Source organism: Vitis riparia, chromosome 14 (genome assembly GCF_004353265.1).
Source record: "Vitis riparia cultivar Riparia Gloire de Montpellier isolate 1030 chromosome 14, EGFV_Vit.rip_1.0, whole genome shotgun sequence".
In the NCBI taxonomy this organism is placed as follows: Eukaryota; Viridiplantae; Streptophyta; class Magnoliopsida; order Vitales; family Vitaceae; genus Vitis; species Vitis riparia.
The window spans coordinates 4,148,640-4,168,693 of record NC_048444.1 but is presented as its reverse complement, the minus strand read 5'-3'; the positions used below and the strand labels follow the sequence as shown (position 1 = coordinate 4,168,693).

The 20,054-nt window shown below is 37.1% G+C and overlaps 3 protein-coding genes across 4 annotated transcripts; all 3 read right to left on the bottom strand.

The window, feature by feature from the left end:
• Positions 1-417: 417 nt before the first annotated feature.
• On the bottom strand, positions 418-8,262 carry LOC117929827. Its single transcript, XM_034850250.1, has 9 exons — positions 8,075-8,262; positions 6,178-6,966; positions 4,597-5,852; positions 3,878-4,169; positions 3,527-3,751; positions 2,539-2,712; positions 1,571-1,762; positions 1,372-1,485; positions 418-1,107 (listed from the first exon to the last, which is right to left on the bottom strand). Exons 2-9 carry the CDS (start codon positions 6,886-6,888, stop codon positions 772-774), a joined length of 3,300 nt encoding a protein of 1,099 aa, XP_034706141.1. The 5' UTR covers positions 6,889-6,966; positions 8,075-8,262; the 3' UTR covers positions 418-771.
• Positions 8,263-10,229: 1,967 nt separating this feature from the next.
• LOC117930713 (probable inactive leucine-rich repeat receptor-like protein kinase At3g03770) lies at positions 10,230-15,790 on the bottom strand. Of its 2 annotated transcripts, XM_034851370.1 has the most exons (7): positions 13,552-15,786; positions 13,252-13,385; positions 12,836-13,079; positions 12,210-12,421; positions 12,097-12,122; positions 11,795-11,906; positions 10,230-10,801 (listed from the first exon to the last, which is right to left on the bottom strand). In XM_034851370.1, the coding sequence occupies exons 1-7, from the start codon at positions 14,912-14,914 to the stop codon at positions 10,571-10,573; spliced, it is 2,322 nt and encodes a 773-aa protein (XP_034707261.1). In that variant the 5' UTR covers positions 14,915-15,786; the 3' UTR covers positions 10,230-10,570. The 2 variants fall into 2 exon arrangements, with proteins under 2 accessions (XP_034707261.1, XP_034707262.1); XM_034851371.1 differs by lacking the exon at positions 10,230-10,801 and having other exon boundaries at positions 11,822-11,950; positions 13,552-15,790.
• Positions 15,791-19,180: 3,390 nt separating this feature from the next.
• On the bottom strand, positions 19,181-20,008 carry LOC117930022. The gene has a single exon (XM_034850469.1). The coding sequence runs from the start codon at positions 20,006-20,008 to the stop codon at positions 19,181-19,183; it is 828 nt and encodes a 275-aa protein (XP_034706360.1).
• Between the last annotated feature and the right edge of the window lie 46 nt (positions 20,009-20,054).

The following is a 20,054-nucleotide window of genomic DNA, read 5'->3' as shown; positions in this document are numbered from 1 at the left end:
GTTCCAATATTCTTAACAATTTCTATGCCATGTCTTGTCAACGTGTGTATTTTTGTTGTTGTTTTTATCCAAAGTCTAGGAAATATCCAACAAGCCGTAAGAAGAAGCTTAGGTGGGAAGTCTTTGAAATTAAAGTACTTAACAAAAAGGTAACATGTGCTCAGCTAGGTTGACGCTTCTATAGAAGTTTGAGTCAAAAGTAATGAGAATGGAAAATATTAAAGATGAATTTTACCTTTAAAATTTTCAAAAGACAAAAAAGAGGGGAGTCTATTGTCTTTTAAGGAAATAAGTAACCACAAAACATTCATCAAAGATTGATCTAAACTAGTCTGTCAGGGACTGAGGAAAAGTCAATTTCTGTATGCCCTTAACTTCGTTTATTGATGATAATCACTTAAGTCTTTCTACTCTCAATTTTCTTAATAAAAAATTCATCAAATTTGCAAGAATTTGATCTTGTGAGCATGCTTTACCAAGCACTCATATCTCTCTGCACAAAATTGCATTGTATTTTCACAAGGAAAATATAACTACAATAGCCAACTGGATTCCAAATTTACAACTCAAACAAGAGAACAAAAAGGAGCATCATTTATTCATGCATATATATATATATATATATGTATATATATATATGTATATACTCGTAAATATACATACCAAAGGTTTTGTTCGATTCCCAGAATCTGATTGTTCACTAAGATGCTTCAACTACTCTGAAGGATCCAGATATAATTCTGCCCATGGCTCGTCTCTGTGTATTTGTAGCTACTCACTGTCCATCCATACTTCCCGGAGGAGCTGATACCTTACGTCATTTTGACTGCCATTTGCCCTTGATTTCCAGTTGGATTTTGTAGGGACAGGTGATGGCCTGAAGCCATCACTTATGATTGAAGATAAGGGTGAATTTAATTCTTCAAGCTCATCATCGCTGGTATGTGATTTTCTGAGCACCGAGGAGTTGCTTCTTCTCAGATGAGATTGATTGCCGACCTCTCCAAGAATGCTTGCAAGGGAAGCTGCTGGAGGTGGCGCATAGACTATAGGAGCTGCAATGCATGGGAAGTTTGTGATAGAGTCCTCCCCAGCTTCAAAGGGATCCTGAATCAAAGTAAAACCAAGAAGATTGCCATGACTATATTTAAAAATAGGTGATGGGTCATGAAGCTTGTCAGGTTAATCATCAGAGGCAGCAATGGATTTAGAATGGCATAGATGCCCACATAAAAAAAATGGTGTAGACTGTACCAAGCCTTTGTTTGCAAAAGGAAAATTATCATGCAGGGATATATCCTGGGCTTATTGAAGTAAATTATAAATAAATGAGTAAACAAAATATATTAGATTCCTTTGGAATGGACTAACCTCAGAATCCAGGGCTTCAAACACCACTCCTGGAATTGGATCCGGACAGAACTCATCAGGGACAAAATTGTCAAGAACCCTTCTGATCAATGGTGCACCAAATGTAGGGCATACCTTCAAAATTAATAGCATTGTAGTGAGCACAAAGATATTACTGATGCAGACTTAAGACAAAATGGCATAGTTTTCAGGTTTGAACCTCTTTTCTGATGGACCTACTCAAGAGCATGTCCTTTGGAAGCATCATGAGATCACTCAAAGCATTAAGCAGATGGAAAGACTTGAATAACACATCTTGTCTCTCATCCTCAATATCATCATTCCCTTCTTCAAGCAAGTCATCCTCATCCATACCAAATAGGTCGGTAAGCCATCTAGACCAGTTTCCAATCTGTGATCAAGAAAACACAAAGGAGAATATTATTTAGTCAAAGGCAATCAGAATCCTCTTTTAACTCAAAACAATGTTGTCCGTTATGTTGTTATCACCATTTGATGGCTTGATGCCATCAGAGGTGGAATACAAGGTGCTGAGCATTCTGTGGGAAAATCCCACAGATTAAACAGAACTGAGATCCATAGATATATCTCAATCCGGTTTCCTGTATGACACCTGCACCAGTGAACATTACCTCAAGATTCATTGCACTCTATTTGACATGAAACAGAGAACTGAAATAGCAATGTATGTCAGTAGCAGGAGTTGATGCAAGGTCTTTATGGTGCCTAATAGGGTTGTTTGAGAATATTTGCAAAGCTTAACACACACAATTTCAAAGGAAAAAAACAGCCAGATCCTAGACAATCTTAGGATAAGCCTCTATGTTTCATGCCAAAAAGGAAAAATTAAAAATTAAAACTAAAATTATAATAATAATAAAGACACATAAGACACAGACCATGGAGTTAAAAATCAGATAATGATGGTAGAGAGAATGCAAGAAATGCAGCCATTCTAATATAGGGAAGAACAGTCCATTCCCACAAATAAGTGATACAATTACAAACAAGTTCTGTAAATAACTGTAATATGGCTAATAACCGAAGGGCATCGTGGCTTAGTCCTTCTGCGCAGTGAGTGGGTTACTCTTGGTCCCTCGTGTTCTATGTTATTGCCATTACAACTAACAATAAAATTAACAAGACAACAAAATTTGAATTTCTTACCACATTTTTCAGTTGTGCACCAGCACCAAAGCTGGATTTCCCAGCAGGAATGGGAAGAACTTTGGAATCACTAATGGGATCAGATACAGGATCTGTTGGGATCTCGTCAACAGATTCACGAAGAATAGCATTGAACATAGCCACATCTAGTCTAACCACACATTGCTCCATTACCTAGACACATGACAGAGGCACATCCTAATGTCAAATTTCTAGAGTAAGAAATGAAGCTTCATTAGTTTACAGTTCAAACTAAAATGGGACTATTAATAAAGCAATAACTTGGCTATAGAAAATGTTGATAGGAGATGTTATCACTTGAAAAACAACCATGAATTTGCATTAAATACCAATTTCTGCTGAAGAATTGTAGGTGATTCACCAACCAATCTGGCACACAAACACAGGACACAGCCACAAATGCATATTTTTTCAATAAAGAATTGCCTACCAATTAAGCATACAAACACAAACAGAGTTTTCTAACATAGTTTAGTTGAAGCAGAAAACTACAGACCCTGCACATGACTGTTTAATCAAAATATCTAATCAACTGAAATATAGTTCTAGGGATTTTTTTCTACAAAGGAAGAATTTCATTGCTGATAACTGGATATGATAGCTATACATATCAAAGACAATCAACTTACCACGTGGAATAACTGGATCAAAGTTTTGGCACTCACTGAGAGATCATGTTGAGGCCACAAATTATTTTGTGTGCTATACCGGGACTAAACTCTCAATGTAAGAGCTCTTGTGATCAATCATGTCTAAAAGGTAGGATTTTGCTGCTTGCATCATTTAATTATGAAGTGCTAATGTAGTTTCACATTTTTCTAAAATTTTTATTCTATGTGTTCATGTTCCTATAGATGCCAAAATATCATATAGTGTCATAGGTTTACATAACAATATAGCCACAGCATTTTCCTTCCCCCGTTCTCCACATGCAAATCATGACAGGAAAAATGCAATTTATAGTTACCAAGCTAGCCAGCACAGGCAAGCAGCCACACTCATGTCCTCCTGCTCGAACAGGACAAAGTCTTTCACAGGCATCCTTGAAAGCTTTCTTCCAAAGGTCTAAGGCAAAATTCACTTGCTCCTGGTCAGATGAACCAGAAGTCCTTCCATAGCTTTTCCTTGAATCAGAATCTGTATCTCCATAAATTTCTTTCATAGCAGCAGATTGCATGTGTGGAGTCAAAGTCTGAGAGAGGGAGAGAGAGGCAGATCAGGTAATAATTAGAAATTGTGATCTGCTTTGAAAAGAAAGTTTTTGATATCTTGCATTTACAGAAAAATTCAACAGAAGAGGGGGATATGGAGGAATGACCTGCCACCAGACAGACTCAATAATTCGGGAGAAGATCCAAGCTTCAAGCTTTTCTAGTGCAGATATTAATGTATATGGGTCTTTCCAGTCACCAAGACTTGAAGCATTCTTGTTTTCCTTACTGCTGGGGGGGAATTCCTTCCATTTTAGTGGAGATAATCTCTGGTTATTTCCTTTTCCAATGCCATTCCTTTCGATGGAAGATCCTGCAGAAAGTTTTTGCCTTGGGATCCCAATGGCTTGGCTTATAATTGCTCTCAACACAACAGCATTTGACAACCAAAAGGTCAACCTGCATTCAAGGATGAAAAAACAAATAAGCTCTGAAGATACTACCGCTTGTAGTTAGGACTGAGGTTTCGTTGGGTTATGAAAATTCTGGAAATAGGCTTTAACATCCTGCTTATAAAGCAGTAGTTTGGGTAGAATCCACAGAAAGGTAAACCAAGCCACACAGCTGTGAAGCTGTCAAACATCTTTCAGTGGACTATTTTTAGTTGTATTATGGAAGATGCCCTCTAATATCCTCGATCAATTAAGTAAGAAGATTCAAGTTCCAGTCCACCATGAGAAGTGGAAACCTTTTGAGCAAAGTCAACTTAACCTGCTATAAGCTTAAGGGGTTTATCACTTCAAAATAGTAACAAGAATAAATGATAAAGACTAGACAAAGAAGGATGCTTGAGGGAAATGCGGAAAATAGCATGATTCTGAAATACCTTGGAACATCATTGCCACATGCTTTTGCAACCAAAGCTAATCCTGAAACAGCACTTCTAGCTGCACTGGCTCTCCTTGATTGTGAACTCTCTCTGCAAGCATGAAGATACATCCTAGATAGGCGCCGAGCTGGGGCATGTACCTTATTCATGGAACTTCCATGCTCAGCAACAACTGAGTAAAGAGCTGCCTCTATGGCAGCAGCTTCTCTCAATTCTCCCTCAAGCATCTTTATTTTGTCCTCCAATTGCTGTATTTTTCTTTCAGAAAAGGTGTTTCTTGTCTCCGTATAGATTATAGTGTCTTTTCTTCCGCTGCCTATGAAGCCTCTTGCTCCATTCTGTCTATCTCCCAGAACTCCAACTTCCTTTGCTTCTTCAATGAACTGATTACTACCCACCAAATTGTTGCTTCTAGCTGAGTCTGATGACGATCGAACAGATTTCACATGTTTTAATCTATCACTACTTAGGATATTGCTCTTCAGTTCATGATTTCCCCAGCTGAAAGAAAGTGTATCACTTCCTGATGAGGCTTGCTTTCTGGTAGCATCTAGTGAAACTCTATTAGATGGTTCCTCTTCTATAGAATGCTCTTTCTCTTCCAAGTTTTCTCTTTCCTGTCTATATTCTTTTTGTTCCTTTCCATCTCTGTCCTCCATGGGACCATTGTCAGTAGTTACACCTTCCTCCAGGCCATTTTTTATGGGCCTCCTCACTTCCTCTTCATCCTCCTCTCTATTTGCTTGAGAATTAGCAGAATTTGCAAAACTCAATTTCTCAACTGCATGGGAGTTGATGCCAGGGGATGCCACTTTGGCTAGAAAACCATTTGATATTTTCTCCCCGGTGCTCTGTTTAGCATTACCACCAGTTTCAGTTTTGCCACTAGGAACCTTTTCATGAGCCTCCCGGGGCAAATCTTCATGGTCATTGCTTCGGATGCTGGTATTAGACTCTTCTTCCATTCTTTCATAAACTATGGATGAGGAAGACGAATGACTGCTGAGGGTAAGAATCCTTTTTGGAGTTGATGTACTAGACTCAGGGGAGTCAGGTAAAGAAGGATGACCATTTACAGGGCTCCCCAGATCAGAAGACAAGTCTATTGATGACATGCAAGATGAATTCCCCTCCAGACTTGGATGTGGTTCAATTATTGGTGTCGTGTCCGAATTTGTGAGTCTCAGCTTTGAATCTGAGGCTTGTTCCTCATTACCGCCTCCTGTGTTATTATTCACCCTCTCTGACCCATTCTGAAATTCAAATGCCAGTTTGCCATTTAACAAGAACTTTGTATACTAATTTAACAAGATAAAAACTAGATTCATGAATAATTCTTCCCGAACGTTTAGATCAGATAATGGACTCCATTTAGGCAAGACACTCCAACTTTGATTTCCCTAACTGGGAGGCGAGCAACTTATGCATACATCAAATTTCTCAGAACATAATAAACTGCTCAAGGTACCAGAAAAGGGTTGCACATAACAAAACCAGTCCAGACTTCAGTCAAAATAGGATCAGAGTGAATATTTCAAATCAATAAGAAAACAGAATGAATTAAACAAGTACAAATACCTTTTCATTTTGATGTGGTAAACCCCCATTAGACTGGACAGCAGTGGAAACAGCCAGAGATGAGTGTGAGGAAACATCATCATCAGTAGAGGAGGTGATCTCAGCTTCCTCAGCATATTCTTCATTGATCAAAGCAGAAACAGACTCTCCACCGGTCTTGTGAAGGGATGCTTCTTTTAACAGGTTGTCCCTTGATGAGGAACTGGTGCGACCTTTATCAACTGGCTGGATTTTAAGGAATAAAACTGGTTGAGCAGTGTTCCTAAAGCTCCTCTTGCAATTCATGGGAATACTTATGCTTGAGATTTCCCTAATAATGCCATAGTCTGCCAAGTCTAGAATGGCAGTTCCTAACAGCTGACCTCTCACAGTCTTATCCCTCCGTGGCTCATACAAATTAAAATCTAAGCAATTTTTGTGGAAGGTATCAGCATCCCCACTTTTGAGGGCAAATTCCCTGACTAAAGTCACAGACAGCCGAAAAGACTCGTTGAATTCAATTTTCCCATCACCAATACCAGACCCCAGTGCAGGTATGACAGAGCTCGTAGACCCAGAAGTCCGATCACCATGTTCCCATTGGATCAGGACAGCACGTTGGGACCTCAGAGATTGAGATGGTGGCCAAGGCTTAATCTCCTGAATATGGATTAGATAATCTACGTGAACTGAGCCACTTTTTCTGTTGTTTGTTCTCACCCCTAGAACCATGGTTGCAGAATACTGGTAATTCTTTGACGGGGAATGCCGCACCAATGTGTTTAAGATATATATTCATTCACAAGGCTCCTGAGTGAGAGAATAAAACCCATGCTTCAGCAGAAAAATTCTTGAACCAGAAATAATATATTCTATATGTAGATGGCAAAAGCCAGTTGACAGTATGCTCTCAAAGAAGCTTTTCCAATATTGTAGTACTATGTATTTAGTTGGTTGCTAGGAAAATGTAAGAAAACAAGAGAAAGCTCTGATCTCAAATTTGGATCTCCAGAGTACAATGGAACCAGTCCAAAGGAAAACTACAGAAAATAAGTTGAGAAATTAATTCATTTGAAATATTTTAATTGACTTTCCTTTGCCTCCTCTCTCTAAGATCCAAACAGAGAGATAGGAAACAGAAAACTCCACCAAACTGAGCCCTATACAGCCCATGCAGTTCAGTTGAGTCCAGGTTTCCATTTTCTTAAAAAGAAAAACATTAAACTCCAATTTTTTTCTTTACTTTTCCTACATTTTCTCGGAAACCAAGCAGCTAGAGAAATCTACTTTTCAAGAAAGGATTAAAGAGCAGCACGGTCGGCTTATTTAAGATCGTCCCCAACAACAACAACAACAAAAAGAAAAAAAAAAAAAAAGAAAGAAAGACTCAGAAAATAAATGCATTCACATGAAAACCCATTAAATTATGAGAGTAAAAAATTAAGAAAAAAAATTAAATAGTAGAAGCTTCGGAAATGAAGGAAAGCAACACATAAACTTCAAGAAAAAAATGGAACTCAAAGACTGCAAAATAAAAACTAAAAAGAATCTCTCCTGAGACTCTCAGCTGAGCAAAATGCACGTGCAAAACGAAAGCTAAATCAGCAATACAACGCTTTGAAAAACCAAAACAAGATCTGTTTGAAGCTTATTCCACACCAAAAGCATCCCAATCTCAGTAAAACGAGACTGCAACATTTTCTTCAGTACCGAAACACTTCACAAAATTTAATTTTTCTTTCTGTATTTCCACATCAGATCAAGAACATTTCCCACAGATTCATCACAATGCCACCACCACCACAAAAAAAAAAGAAAAAAAAAAGAAAAAAAAAATGCAAACTGCATACAAAATTGACAAAAAAGAATCAGCCAAAAACTTCTCTAAACAGGAAAATTCATGAAAAATAAGACTTACCGGAGAAGTCAACTGCGGGATAATCGGAGTAATGCCGAAAAAAAGAAACGGCCACATATTTCGTATAGAAGGCTCGGCCATGGGACTGAAATATCTGAGTCTGAGGTAGTGACGGAAAAAATTTGAGAATGTCTGAAAAAAAAATAGAAAAATTAGAAAAAGCGGAGATAGCTGACGACGACTCCCAGGTTTTTTCTATGGAGTAAATATTTAAGTTACTTTAGAGGGGCCGAAGTGCACCGGCAATTATCAAATCTGGCGTGCCAACACGACGTCGTTTTAGCTTTGTTTGGTACCGATGCTTTGGTGGAAATGATGGCCTATATAACAAATATTGTAGACCAGTGCTTTGCTCACGAATGGTACTTCACTCGCGAGTGCGCCACACGCTCTTCATCTAGAGAACTCCCCGCCACCGACCACAGCCGGTTATTTATGGATCTGGATAAAAATTAATTTAAGGAAATTTTAACCGACACTCCTTTGCCATAATTTTCTATTTTTAAATTTAGTTAACAGGTGAAATTAAAGTTAATACCATGATTTTTAAACAACAATGAAAAATTCTTATAAAAATTAAATTAATAATTTTTATTTTATTATAATTTTATTAGATAAAATTAGATAAATTAATATAAAAACTCGTATTAATCTACAATCTAAATGTAAAAACAATCAATCAAATTTGACCTCTAATTCGAGATACTCTATCCTAACTCAATCCAATCCATTTTTTTAGCCTTGGTTTTATTGGATTGCATAATTAAAAATTTGTTCATATTGATTTTTTTTTAAATAACAATTTAAATAATAAATAAGATAAATTTTCAAGATAATAAAAAATATAAACTTATATTATTTAAAAAAAATAAATGAGATAATTATAATTTGATATTTTTTTAAATCTAAAAAAATCAATATTATTATATAGGATATTAAATTTAGTTTCAGATTAACCTCGAATTATTTAAATATTGATTTGAGTTCAACCCAAAATCACATTTGGATTGAGAAAAATTAATCTAAATTCAATTTAAGTAATAAAAATATTTATTTATGCCCATCTAAACACTGAGTTAGGTTGAATCAACCCGTCCAAGTTGTACTCCTAATTAATCTTATTAAAAAAAACTTATTAGAAATTGATCCAAATACAAACTAAAGTAGTGTTTGTTTTTTTAATTTTTTTACTAAAAATAATTTGTTTTCAAATTTTAAATTATTATTATTATTTTTTTTAATATTTAATATAAATAAAATACTATAAAAATAAATAACCTAATATTTAATAATATTAAGGATATAAATAATTTAATATTTAATACTATTAAAAGTTAAAGTTATATTTAAAATTAAATAAAAAAAACAAACCCTACCTAATCAATCACACCTGTGTCAATTGAACATTCTATTGAATTCAATTCATAAAGATGGGGAGAGTACGCGTGGGGAAAACGCGAAGACAGGATAGTGGGGGCGTGGGCGTCGTTTTCAGGAATTGGTTGGATGCTTGCGCCGACACAAAGCTGTGGGCATTGGTAAAAAAGGCCAATGCCCTAGGCTCCATGCATACCCACTCATCCACCGTCCTGGACCCTCTCCTCTCTCGGTTTGTTTCCTTTTTCTTCCAAAATTATATGCGATGCCACTTCATCAGCACACTTAATATAAATTCTGTACTTTCAATTAAATTAAATCCCATTAATGGGGGTGTGAAATTGTATCCATTAAAGCTGCATATCATGAGGCCTTTGGGACTCATCAATTATTACGCTACATATTGTATTCATAGAAAAGTACATCAATTTACAAAACAACAAATGATTCTATTCTACTTTATTATTTATATTTTATATTCTACCCTCGGCTGTGATGTTAGGAAGTTGAGGTGAGCTTGTCACCAGCTAGCTTGAACTGCGGTCAAGCTATGGAACACGCAAGTTACCTAACCACCGCCACGACTACCACCCCCATTTTTCCATTTTTGTCCTTTTTGGGTTTAATATAGGCTCACGTGTTCGCCAATTAATTACACATTTAGGAACTGTTTGGCTTTAATTCTAAGCAAATGATGAAGATTATTCATTTGAAATGTTGGTCAATATCTTTCCTGTTTTCATTCATTATTTTCTCATGCATCACTTCACCCACATCATTCTATAACCAAATCATTTTCCTTTTTCAACTCTTTGAAATACAACTCATAACTCAATAGCAGTGGCCATCAATCATCATTCATGGATCAACTTCTGCTTCAAAATCCCTATAATGGCAACAGCAATGTATGAAAAGTGAAAAGTAAGAACAAACTTTCTAAGCTAATATCAGCTAGTATGGGGATTAAATGGCATGGCATTTAGCATTTACAATTGTACATTGCAGAGATGGGACTGAGGGAAGGCAGCCCAATTATGTATAGGGATGCTTTATGTGTTGACAGAGACGCTCTAAATATGGTGATGAAGTAGCTGTTGGGTGTGACTCTGCCACATGAAATTATGTTTGGGATGCTCCATCAGATTTTTGATCAGCATCAGCTGTGGCCTGGACTTGAGCTGCATACTGCAGGTTCCAGAGTACATCCTCAAATGAGGGACGGGTAGATGGTTCAGGAGATACACATTTGCTTGTGATTGATACCACAATTGATAATGATTCTTGTGAGGATGTGGTTAGTACAATTGGATCCACGATTCGCTTCCGACCGTCTTGACTCCCAAAGGATGCCTGCAACAGGTAAAACCAGGTCTTGGAAATCTACAATCTCAAGCGAGCTAAAAATGTCAACATTCTTTTGAAAATTTGAAATGTTGTGTAATTCAAGTCATTCAATTCACATACTTAGGAATTATATCTTCCAAACTTTTCAGCTAAATGTCTTTCTCCAATTTGAAATAAAGACAATAAAAATCAAAATAATCTCATTTTGATAATGACAAAGAGAAAATTGATTGTGGACTCCAGCCTACTGAGTGTCAACACGTGTCCTGTGGTCCCTTCAACCATGAACCCACAATAAGGACCTTACTTGAAAGGTCTTTACCATGCTCATTAATACATCCTAGGGGGTGTTGCCAAGACCTTGTAACTTCAAAACCCTCAAAGGCAATCGTGGTGGCTGCTAGTGGCTAGTGTAAAGGTCAAGACATCAAGGTATGGGCATCAATCCTATATGGGGGTGTCAAAGAGGAAACTCTGTTCCATGGACAAAGCTTACCTCGATGATGACCCATGATCAATGTCCACTCGATATGCCTCTTTGGCTTGTGTAAACCCAATTCTTCTTAAACTTCTTGTGGGACAAACTATAAAAGGCTAATTTGGCCCATTAGGCTGCACATGCCAAGGGCTGCAATTCTCTTTAGTCGTGCAGGCCAGCCCGACCAGATCTCACCCATCAGAACCTATTAATAAGGGCCCACACCACATTGGACCAAGAACACTCTCCCATTCCCCAGGGCTTGCTGCATCTCTCAACTCTCAGTCCTCTCGAATGCCCCATTTTCCATAGGTTTTTATGGCCTATTTCCCACAACCAAGTGCCCCACTTCAAACAATTTCATAAACAAAAAAATTATTGGAGACTCAAAGCTTGGAGAATAAAAGGCTAGTTATGATCATTTTATATATAAAGGTTACGGAAATGAATGCAAAAGAGCATCACAATCTTATTGAATAGAACTGGTTTGCAACCAAGTAAAACTTTAATGTACAAATTACCATTTCATTAAGCAGAAACGTCTCTCCTTTTCCAGTTACTATAGGGCCCACGAGTGATTCAAGCAAGATAAATCCAAAATTATAAACATCATCCTCTAATTGTTTCCTTTGCCTACACCAAAGGATGTCATCGAGTCAAAACCTTGTAGAGAATCACTGAAAGGTTAATTGCACCAACAATCAAATTTTAAAAGCTGAAAGCAGGTAAAAATATCCTCCAATATTTGGAAAATAAAAATGTTTTCGTTTTCATACATGTTATAGAGAAAATGTCACTGAAAATTGCTAAATAGGATTCTTACCATGGTTTGCCTCCTTCCTTCTTTGCCTAAAAATAAAACAGAAGATGTCAGAATAAACGGATAACAGTGATATTAAGAAGGGCCAACAAGTTAATCTAAACCAGGAAACATACCTCGACTTTTTCATTCTCTTCCATAATGATGGACATCCCATAGTCACTCAACTTTGCTATCCTATGCTCATCTAGCAATATATTATTTGTTTTCAGTTGGTTGTTAAAAGAACCGGGAATCACTCCAGTATGAAGAAAGTGAACAGCCTTTGCCACACCAATTAGAACCGCCAATCTATCTGACCACTTAAGAACCTTAGCCGGACAATTTTCTGCACACATCAGGGTTGGCTAGATAGGTTAGAAGCCTCCAATACATAAATTCAAATGTGTACCCAAAAAATTGGTTACAAGCCATAATTCAAAAAGTCCAAAACAATCAGATGTCCAAATAAACCAGCCCATACAATTTCTTCTGACCATTCACATTTTTCTGAAAATGGAGGGCCAAATCTCAATGGTTAAAACCTAGCAAATACATATTTACACTAATAACTGGTCTAGGCAACCCCTTAGTTGGGGGATCTATACGACCATGGTCCAACTCAGCACACCTTTATCCCTATTATTTGGGATCTGTTATATAAACTCCATTCCACCATTCTTTTATTTATAAGATATGCACTGTTTGGCCTCAAATATCTGTGTCTGCAGTATAATTTTATGAACCAATATGCTATACTGACCTGAGAGATGAGTATGATAATTCCCATTGGGCATGTATTCATATATAAGAAAGAATCTATCAACATTGGAATCATCTTGTCCACCGCCATCAATGCAATGACCCAATAGGGAAACCAAATGTTGATGACGAAGTTTTGAAAGCAAATCCAGGCGAAGTTTAAGGTTTTGAATTGAATATTTCCTATACAAAGTTATAGTTCGTATGCCAACATATGCTCCATTTTCTAACTTTCCCTTGTAAAGCTGCAAAAGAAAAACAAAAGTGATATAGAGTTAAGTCAAAACAACATAATTGCAATCATAATATGGCCATGCCTTCAAGGATCATGAATCATAAATTGACAGAAACACCATCTTGGAACAATCCAAAGGCTTAGTTACGGTTACAGAGCATATTTAAGTTTCCAAGGGATACCTTGCCAATAGATCCTTCACCAAGAAATGTCATTGGATCAAAATTATTTGTGGCTTCCTTTAACTCCTCTAAGGAAAATAATCGATATGTTGGGGAACCTTGTGTCCCAAGCTTTGCTGCTTGAGAAATGAATCCTGAAGAAAAAGAGAAAAGAAAAGTTAACCAAGCTAGGTTTTCACAAGGATCCATCAACCAGAGATACATTCTAATGATGAACTCTCTGAAAAAATTTTGAAATATGAAATTGGTGTTGTACAAAATAGAAAATGTACTGCATTGAAACAGCAATATAGAACATACTAGCATTTGCAAGGAGCTCTGGTGAAATCCCTGTGGAAGAGTTCTCTTGTGCCAATTTTGGCATTGCAGGCTGCTCAAATGACCCTCTTGAAGGGTATTTTCTACACCTTCTACATAAAATGAATAATACAAATGCTAGAAAGGCCACGATGATAACAGCTCCTGCTATGGCACCAAGTAATACTCCTATTTCTTTTCCCTTGGATTGTTTTCCCTTTATGTGGGCTGCTTTGCAGTATGATTCTTGATGCTGGTGTTGAGCATCTATAGAAAAGCAATTTCCACCAAACTTAACAACTCTCCTATCTGAAGCAATGCTCAAGCAAGAAGGAAGTACGCCCATCAACTTGTTTGAAGAAATGTCAACAAACCCAAGTTCATCTCCACAACTTAGACCGTCAGGAAGTGATCCACTCAGCATATTGGACGCTAAATTCAAATAACTGATATTTTCCATAGAGAACAATGCAGAGGGAGGTGTTCCAGTAAGAGAATTGAACGACAGATCAAGATGTTGGAGCTGAGCCAATTCTCCTAGTTGGGCTGGAATCTCGCCTGAGAAGGAGTTCTCACTTAGGAGGGCTGTAACCAGTCCTTTGGGCATGATGGGTAGTTCGGAATCCAAATGGTTGTCTCTTAAATCCAATACATGCAGATTAGTTAAGGAACTCAAATCGGGTAATTTACCAGAAAGCTCATTGTGAGACAGAGCAACATCCGTGAGTGTTGCAATTCTGGATATAGAAGGAGGAAACTGACCCTTAAACTGGTTATTCCTCAAGCTCAAACTAGAGAGATTGGACAACGAATCCATCCAATCGGGGACACTGTCATTGAAGAAATTAGCATCCAATGTGAGGGTTTGGAGTTTCACCAAGGTAGATACCTTCGGTGGAATGGAACCAAACATAAAATTTGAGCTCAAATCCAATACTTCAAGTAAAGCCAACCTATGGATTTTATCAGGAAGTGGTCCCCAAATCCCCAAAGACACTAGACTAAGAACCCTTAAGCCCGATAACCTCGACAATGTTGTAACAAAAGAATCAATAGAGAAACCGTCAGACAAAGTCTCATTAGGAACTGCAAATCCGCTGAAATCACTAACCTTAACATGCTTATCTCCCATAATTTTGAGCTCACTGACAGAATTGTCTTGGCATGTGATGGCCATGTGTGGGGTTGAAGCCAGGTTACAGAAGTCTCCACTGTAATTCTCCCAATTTTCCAGTGCCAGAGGGTATTCCAAATGTTTCCTTAGCTGCAGTAGCGCTTGAGTTTGAGAGCTTTGCATTTGATGGGTGTGAGAAATAAAGAAAACCCAAAAAAGAAAAGCCAAAAAAACCAAGTTCAACAGCCCCATGAAAAGTACCAAGACTTTTTTTTTTTCACAATGGTGAATGGAGGAACCCTAGAAGGAAAACAAGAACAGAAGAAACAGAAACGGACCCATTACAGCAAAAGACAACCCCACGAAGGATTTCATCCTGAAACCTTGGTTTTCCATGAATCAGCACAAACCCAAGAAGAAAACTAACGAAACCCTCACCTCAAATCCCACCTCAGAAACTCACAGCTCACATGACTCATGAGACCCTTTTAAACACCTTCACTCCTTATCAAATTAACAGCCAAACCCGTTGAGCAATAAAAGCAGAAATAAAAGAAAAGGTAAGAAAATCCTCACCAAAAGATTCAAAGAACACGCTTCCCCTACAAAGATGGAAGCTAAAACCAGTTAGTCAAAACCCCATGAAAATCAAACAAAAACTAACATGCACGAACAAGCCCAGCTGGTGATCAAAAGAATGTTGTTTTCTCAACGATTCAAGTTGTCCGAAGAAATCTAAGAACAACCCAGGAAGCAAAAACAGGAGACAGACTCGGGGAAAGAGAAAACACCAAGCTTCGCTGTTAAGAACATAAGCACATACATGAATGGAGGTAGTTGGAAAGGCAGTAACAGACAGTGATAAAGCATTTAGTGCTACTACCCTTGAAGGTTGTGAAAGGTCTTTGACATTAATGTGGAGTGGTTTCTCCACTATTCCCCACACAGTCAAAAACAGACACCAGCACTTCCAGTGAGAAAAACGAAAATGGAAGACACAGTGTGGGCATTCACCGAGTCCCCATGTGTTTTGGGTTCATAGGAAAAGAGAAAAATGGAACAAAAAATAAAAAAATCTCAACGAAAGCCTGTTTCCTCCATTGGCTTTCTTAGTGGTGGTGCCTCCCGTGAATGTCCAAGGCTTTGTGGTGGTAATTGCAGAAATGCCATCACGTGGCTCTGTATTCTCTCACTTTCTGAAAAGAAAATGATGGATTCAATCCCATGTAATTTTCTAATTTTCAATCATTTTTTGAGCTACTCCCAAAATGTTATTATTATCAAAAAATAAATTGAAGAATAAATGCCAAAATTTTATTATTGTTTAATTAATACATGAAAAAAATTGATTCAGTTAATGAGCATTCAAGTGGTATAAAATCGTGGACATTGAAGAAAGATTTAGATTTATTAAAGAGATATTATTATATGAAATAATGAAAGCATATTTTCATGTATATATATATATAAAACTAAATTATTAAAGTAGTAGTTGAAGGGAAGAGGGGCAGTGGGGCAGTGGTGGAATAATTTAAAAGGGTGAATCCAATTGATTAAGTAGTATATGGAAGAGCCCAATCATGCAAAGACTAGAGAAAAGGGGGGACAAGTCTTTGGAACTTGGACCAAGTATTTGAGGGCCCTAGACAGCCTGTCATGAATACAAGACCAGCTTGTAACAATACCCCTCCAAACCTTAGAATCCCATGTTACAAAAGCATATATTATGAAGAAATTATGAAAGGGTGATGGTAATAAATAATAATACTAAAATCAACAAGAGATTGTAGGAAAACAAAAGTGATAAAATGGAGAATCAAATGAATGACAGGTAAAGATTTTGTATGCTTTTTGAGGATTGAAAAGGAAAAGCTGAAGCATCTTGGATTGAGAAGGGGCCTCTGTGTTTCCAAAGACAAAGAGGGTTTTGGTGGAATATTTGAAATTGGGTTGGCAACAATGTGGATTTTTTCATTTTTCTTTTCTCTTTTTTCTAATTTCCCCATGTTAGTTGTGACTAGTGAGGCAACTTTGGATTAGATGGACCCCCAGATCTTGATAAGGTGGAGGTTTTAGTTTTGGCCTGTTTTAGCAAAGAGAAGATAAGGGGAGTTTGATTCTAGCTCAAGGATTTTACTGTTGGGGTTCAATGTAGCTTTCAAAATGATTGCCCACCACAAAAAATAATAAAGGAATTGTCCCAATTTCTTAACTTCACAAGCTTTTCTTACCATTTCTTTTTTTCATATTTTTTTTACAATATTGTTGATTGTTCCAAAAAAGAAAAAAAAAAAGAGTAATTGATTGGTATAAAGAGAGAGGAGAGAGGGGACTCAGGGGAGACAGAGAAACCCATTACGATTTTTTTCTTTCATATTAAGTAGTTTGAGTGAAAACTTTTTGAGTTGGATTATGGCATATTTACAGAAGATAACAAAAATTGATTTTTCTTCTTCATTGGCTGAAGAACTCTCAGAGGTCATTTAAGCAAAATTTGAATAAAATTTACTTGATTTAACAACACTTTATAGCCGCTCCCCTAAGCTTGACAAATGTTTATCGTCCATTTCCATCTAAAACAAAAGTTTTAAGTTTAATCAAACCTACTTTTACTTATCTTAAACGCCGGTTTGTAGCCACTCTCTGAACTTGACAGTTATTTGTTGTCTTGTTTTATTGGAACTTACAAAATAATTAACATCAAACCAATCAATAATGATAATATCAATCAAAAGTAACATGGATTGGGTTGTTTTAAATTGAAAGCCACAGAAGGGGACAGAGGCAAACCATAAAAAAAGTAACTGCTATGTTCAGAGATCAGCTTTGGGTTCTTTTTTAGTGACAATTGAGCATCTTCAGAGTAGAGGAGGAAGAGAAAGAAAAGGGAGAGAAGTGAGGGCGGTAGTGATAAATTAATGATAGAATAGGGAAAAGAGTCAAATGAAGGGACAAGGATTTGGGGACAATGTCAGATGAGTTTAGAGCAACAATCATAAAGTGGGCGCGAATCTGCTGTGACTTGGAATCCCGGAATAACTAATTCACCATCTTGGGTACCTTCCATTTATTTTTATTTTTATTGTCATAGGAAATTCTATAAAATCAAAAGCATTTATAATTGTTCTTTTGTAGCTTCTAGTGCAGATTCAACCTACATCTTTTAAGGTTAGTCAGATTATGTGAAGCAGTTCCTCGTCTTTTATTCAGTCAGAGAATGTTCTTTCTACTTTCCCTTTTACCATTTCCTGTTTTTTGGATGAAAATGTGTGAACAGAGGTGGAAATGGTCTTCACAAGACAGGCTCCCAGTGAAAGCTTCCATTGTTTTTGTACATTTGGCAGTCCCCACCGCATCTTTTGGTTTTGTCTCTCATTCAAATTCAGTGATGCCAACAACCACCCAACCAAAAGATGATTCAGAGATAGAGTGTGATAAACCCCTTCAGTCTTTTGAGTCCCTACTGGGATTATTACAAAAGAAACTTCTATGTAGAAGCTCCCAAATCATGAATCACTTTCAAGCTATTAACCATATTCAACAAGAGAACTCTCTCTTTTTCTTTTTTCTAGTGGGGTAAGAGGGCTGAAGATGCCAAGTGCTGAGCTTCCACAGCACAAAGAATTTTCATTTTGGCCTTAAAGAAGGTCCATGATAAGTTGCTTTCACCAAATTATTCAAATTTCTATCCAGTTCAACCACCTTCATGTTCTTAATTCAAGCATGTCTACAATTTAACCATTTTGGGAAGCAATTGAATTCAATAATTTCAAGATACTCTAGTTAAACATCTCCTTCAAGGTAAAAACAAAAGTGCAACACTGTTTTGAACAACTTGATTCAATTTCTAAGCAATACAGAACTTGTACTGATTCATTATTTGAGGGGTATGCATGCTGAACCCATCTTTTTCTAGAACCTTCGACAAGTATACAAATTCATCCAAACAGTGTTCATCGTTACTTTACTGTTTTTCTTGCTCTCCAAGATCTGTGATCCACAATATCAATAAAGGAGCAGATAGAATTTAGACTTCTGAACATAGAAATACAAAGGGTTTGAAGACCGTGAAGGAAAATCCAACAGGTAGATGAGAAAACCCAATCCCAGTATCTCTACTTGAACACAAAATGAATGGTGAAGCTATCAACAATAACCACACATCTCAAAGGGGATAATAACATCAATTCTTTGTCTGAGAATTTAAAATGTAATATTGTATTCACCCAAATAATAGAGTTAACACTATTCAGACAATCTTTTACAAAGCTGATAAAAGAAGGTATTATCACATTAGTAAAATGGGTACCAGTATTAGCGCTCCCTAAACCGAATTTTCTGTCAAGTCCCTCAATGAAGTGGCTAGAGGAGCTCCTTCTTCGATGGTTAAATTGATGTTATCCCATTAATTACTGATGAATGGATATAAACAACAAAACCATGGGGAACGGCAACAGTTGTTAGCACCACATGAATGTATGCTGTGAGTCCATTGCAGCTGCCAAGATTTTTGGAACTTTATTTGGTGTCAATTTCGAACAACTGCAATCCATCATTGAATCCTTGTAATCCCATGCCCTCCTGGTATGCCTTGATCACTTCAGGAGCATCATCCTTAAACGGGATCAGGAACTTTGTCTCAAATGTCTTCTTATCCAGATTCAATATCCAAACTACATCAAAGTTCTTCTTAACCTTCAGACCTTTGGATATTAAAACTTGCACAACTGAACATCTAGGAATGATTCTTTTCACAAAACTAGTCAGAAAAAGATTTGGGCATTTGGCAACATCCGATGGCTTGAGACCCAACTTGTTGACAAAGAAATCCATAAACGCTGTAATCTTCTTCTCTGAGCACCACATGAACATTGGCTGTTTAACGAACGCTGAACGAAAATCATGCTCCGACCAACCAAAGCTCATATAGAGCTCGTGCTTTTTTTCCCAATCCATTTTGCGCATTACTGACAATGTCTGAACAGCCAAGACAAAAGTCGATTTCCCTGGATCAAAACCCATGTCTTTAACTGCAATGACTACCTTTTCAAACAAATCTGGTCTAGAAAAGAGTGATTTAGGTTGCATCACAATTAGCGAAACAATTCTAGGCTCCGGGACACCGTGGGCTCGCAATGTGTTCATGTTTGGCACAAGTTCTTTCTGTAAGTTATACCTAACAACGCGGCTGCAATGTTTCAGAGCCAAAATGACCTTCTCATTGGTCTTCACAAGGTCTTTAAGGAAATTAATGGTGGGCATAATTTGGTTCTCCAAGCTACTAAATAGAATTGACTTGTCTGAAATCAGAATGTAGGGTTGTAATGTCGGGTTTGGTGAACCCATGAGCTGTGAAGATCTCAAGAATCGAGTCTGATTTCTCTCTGCTCTG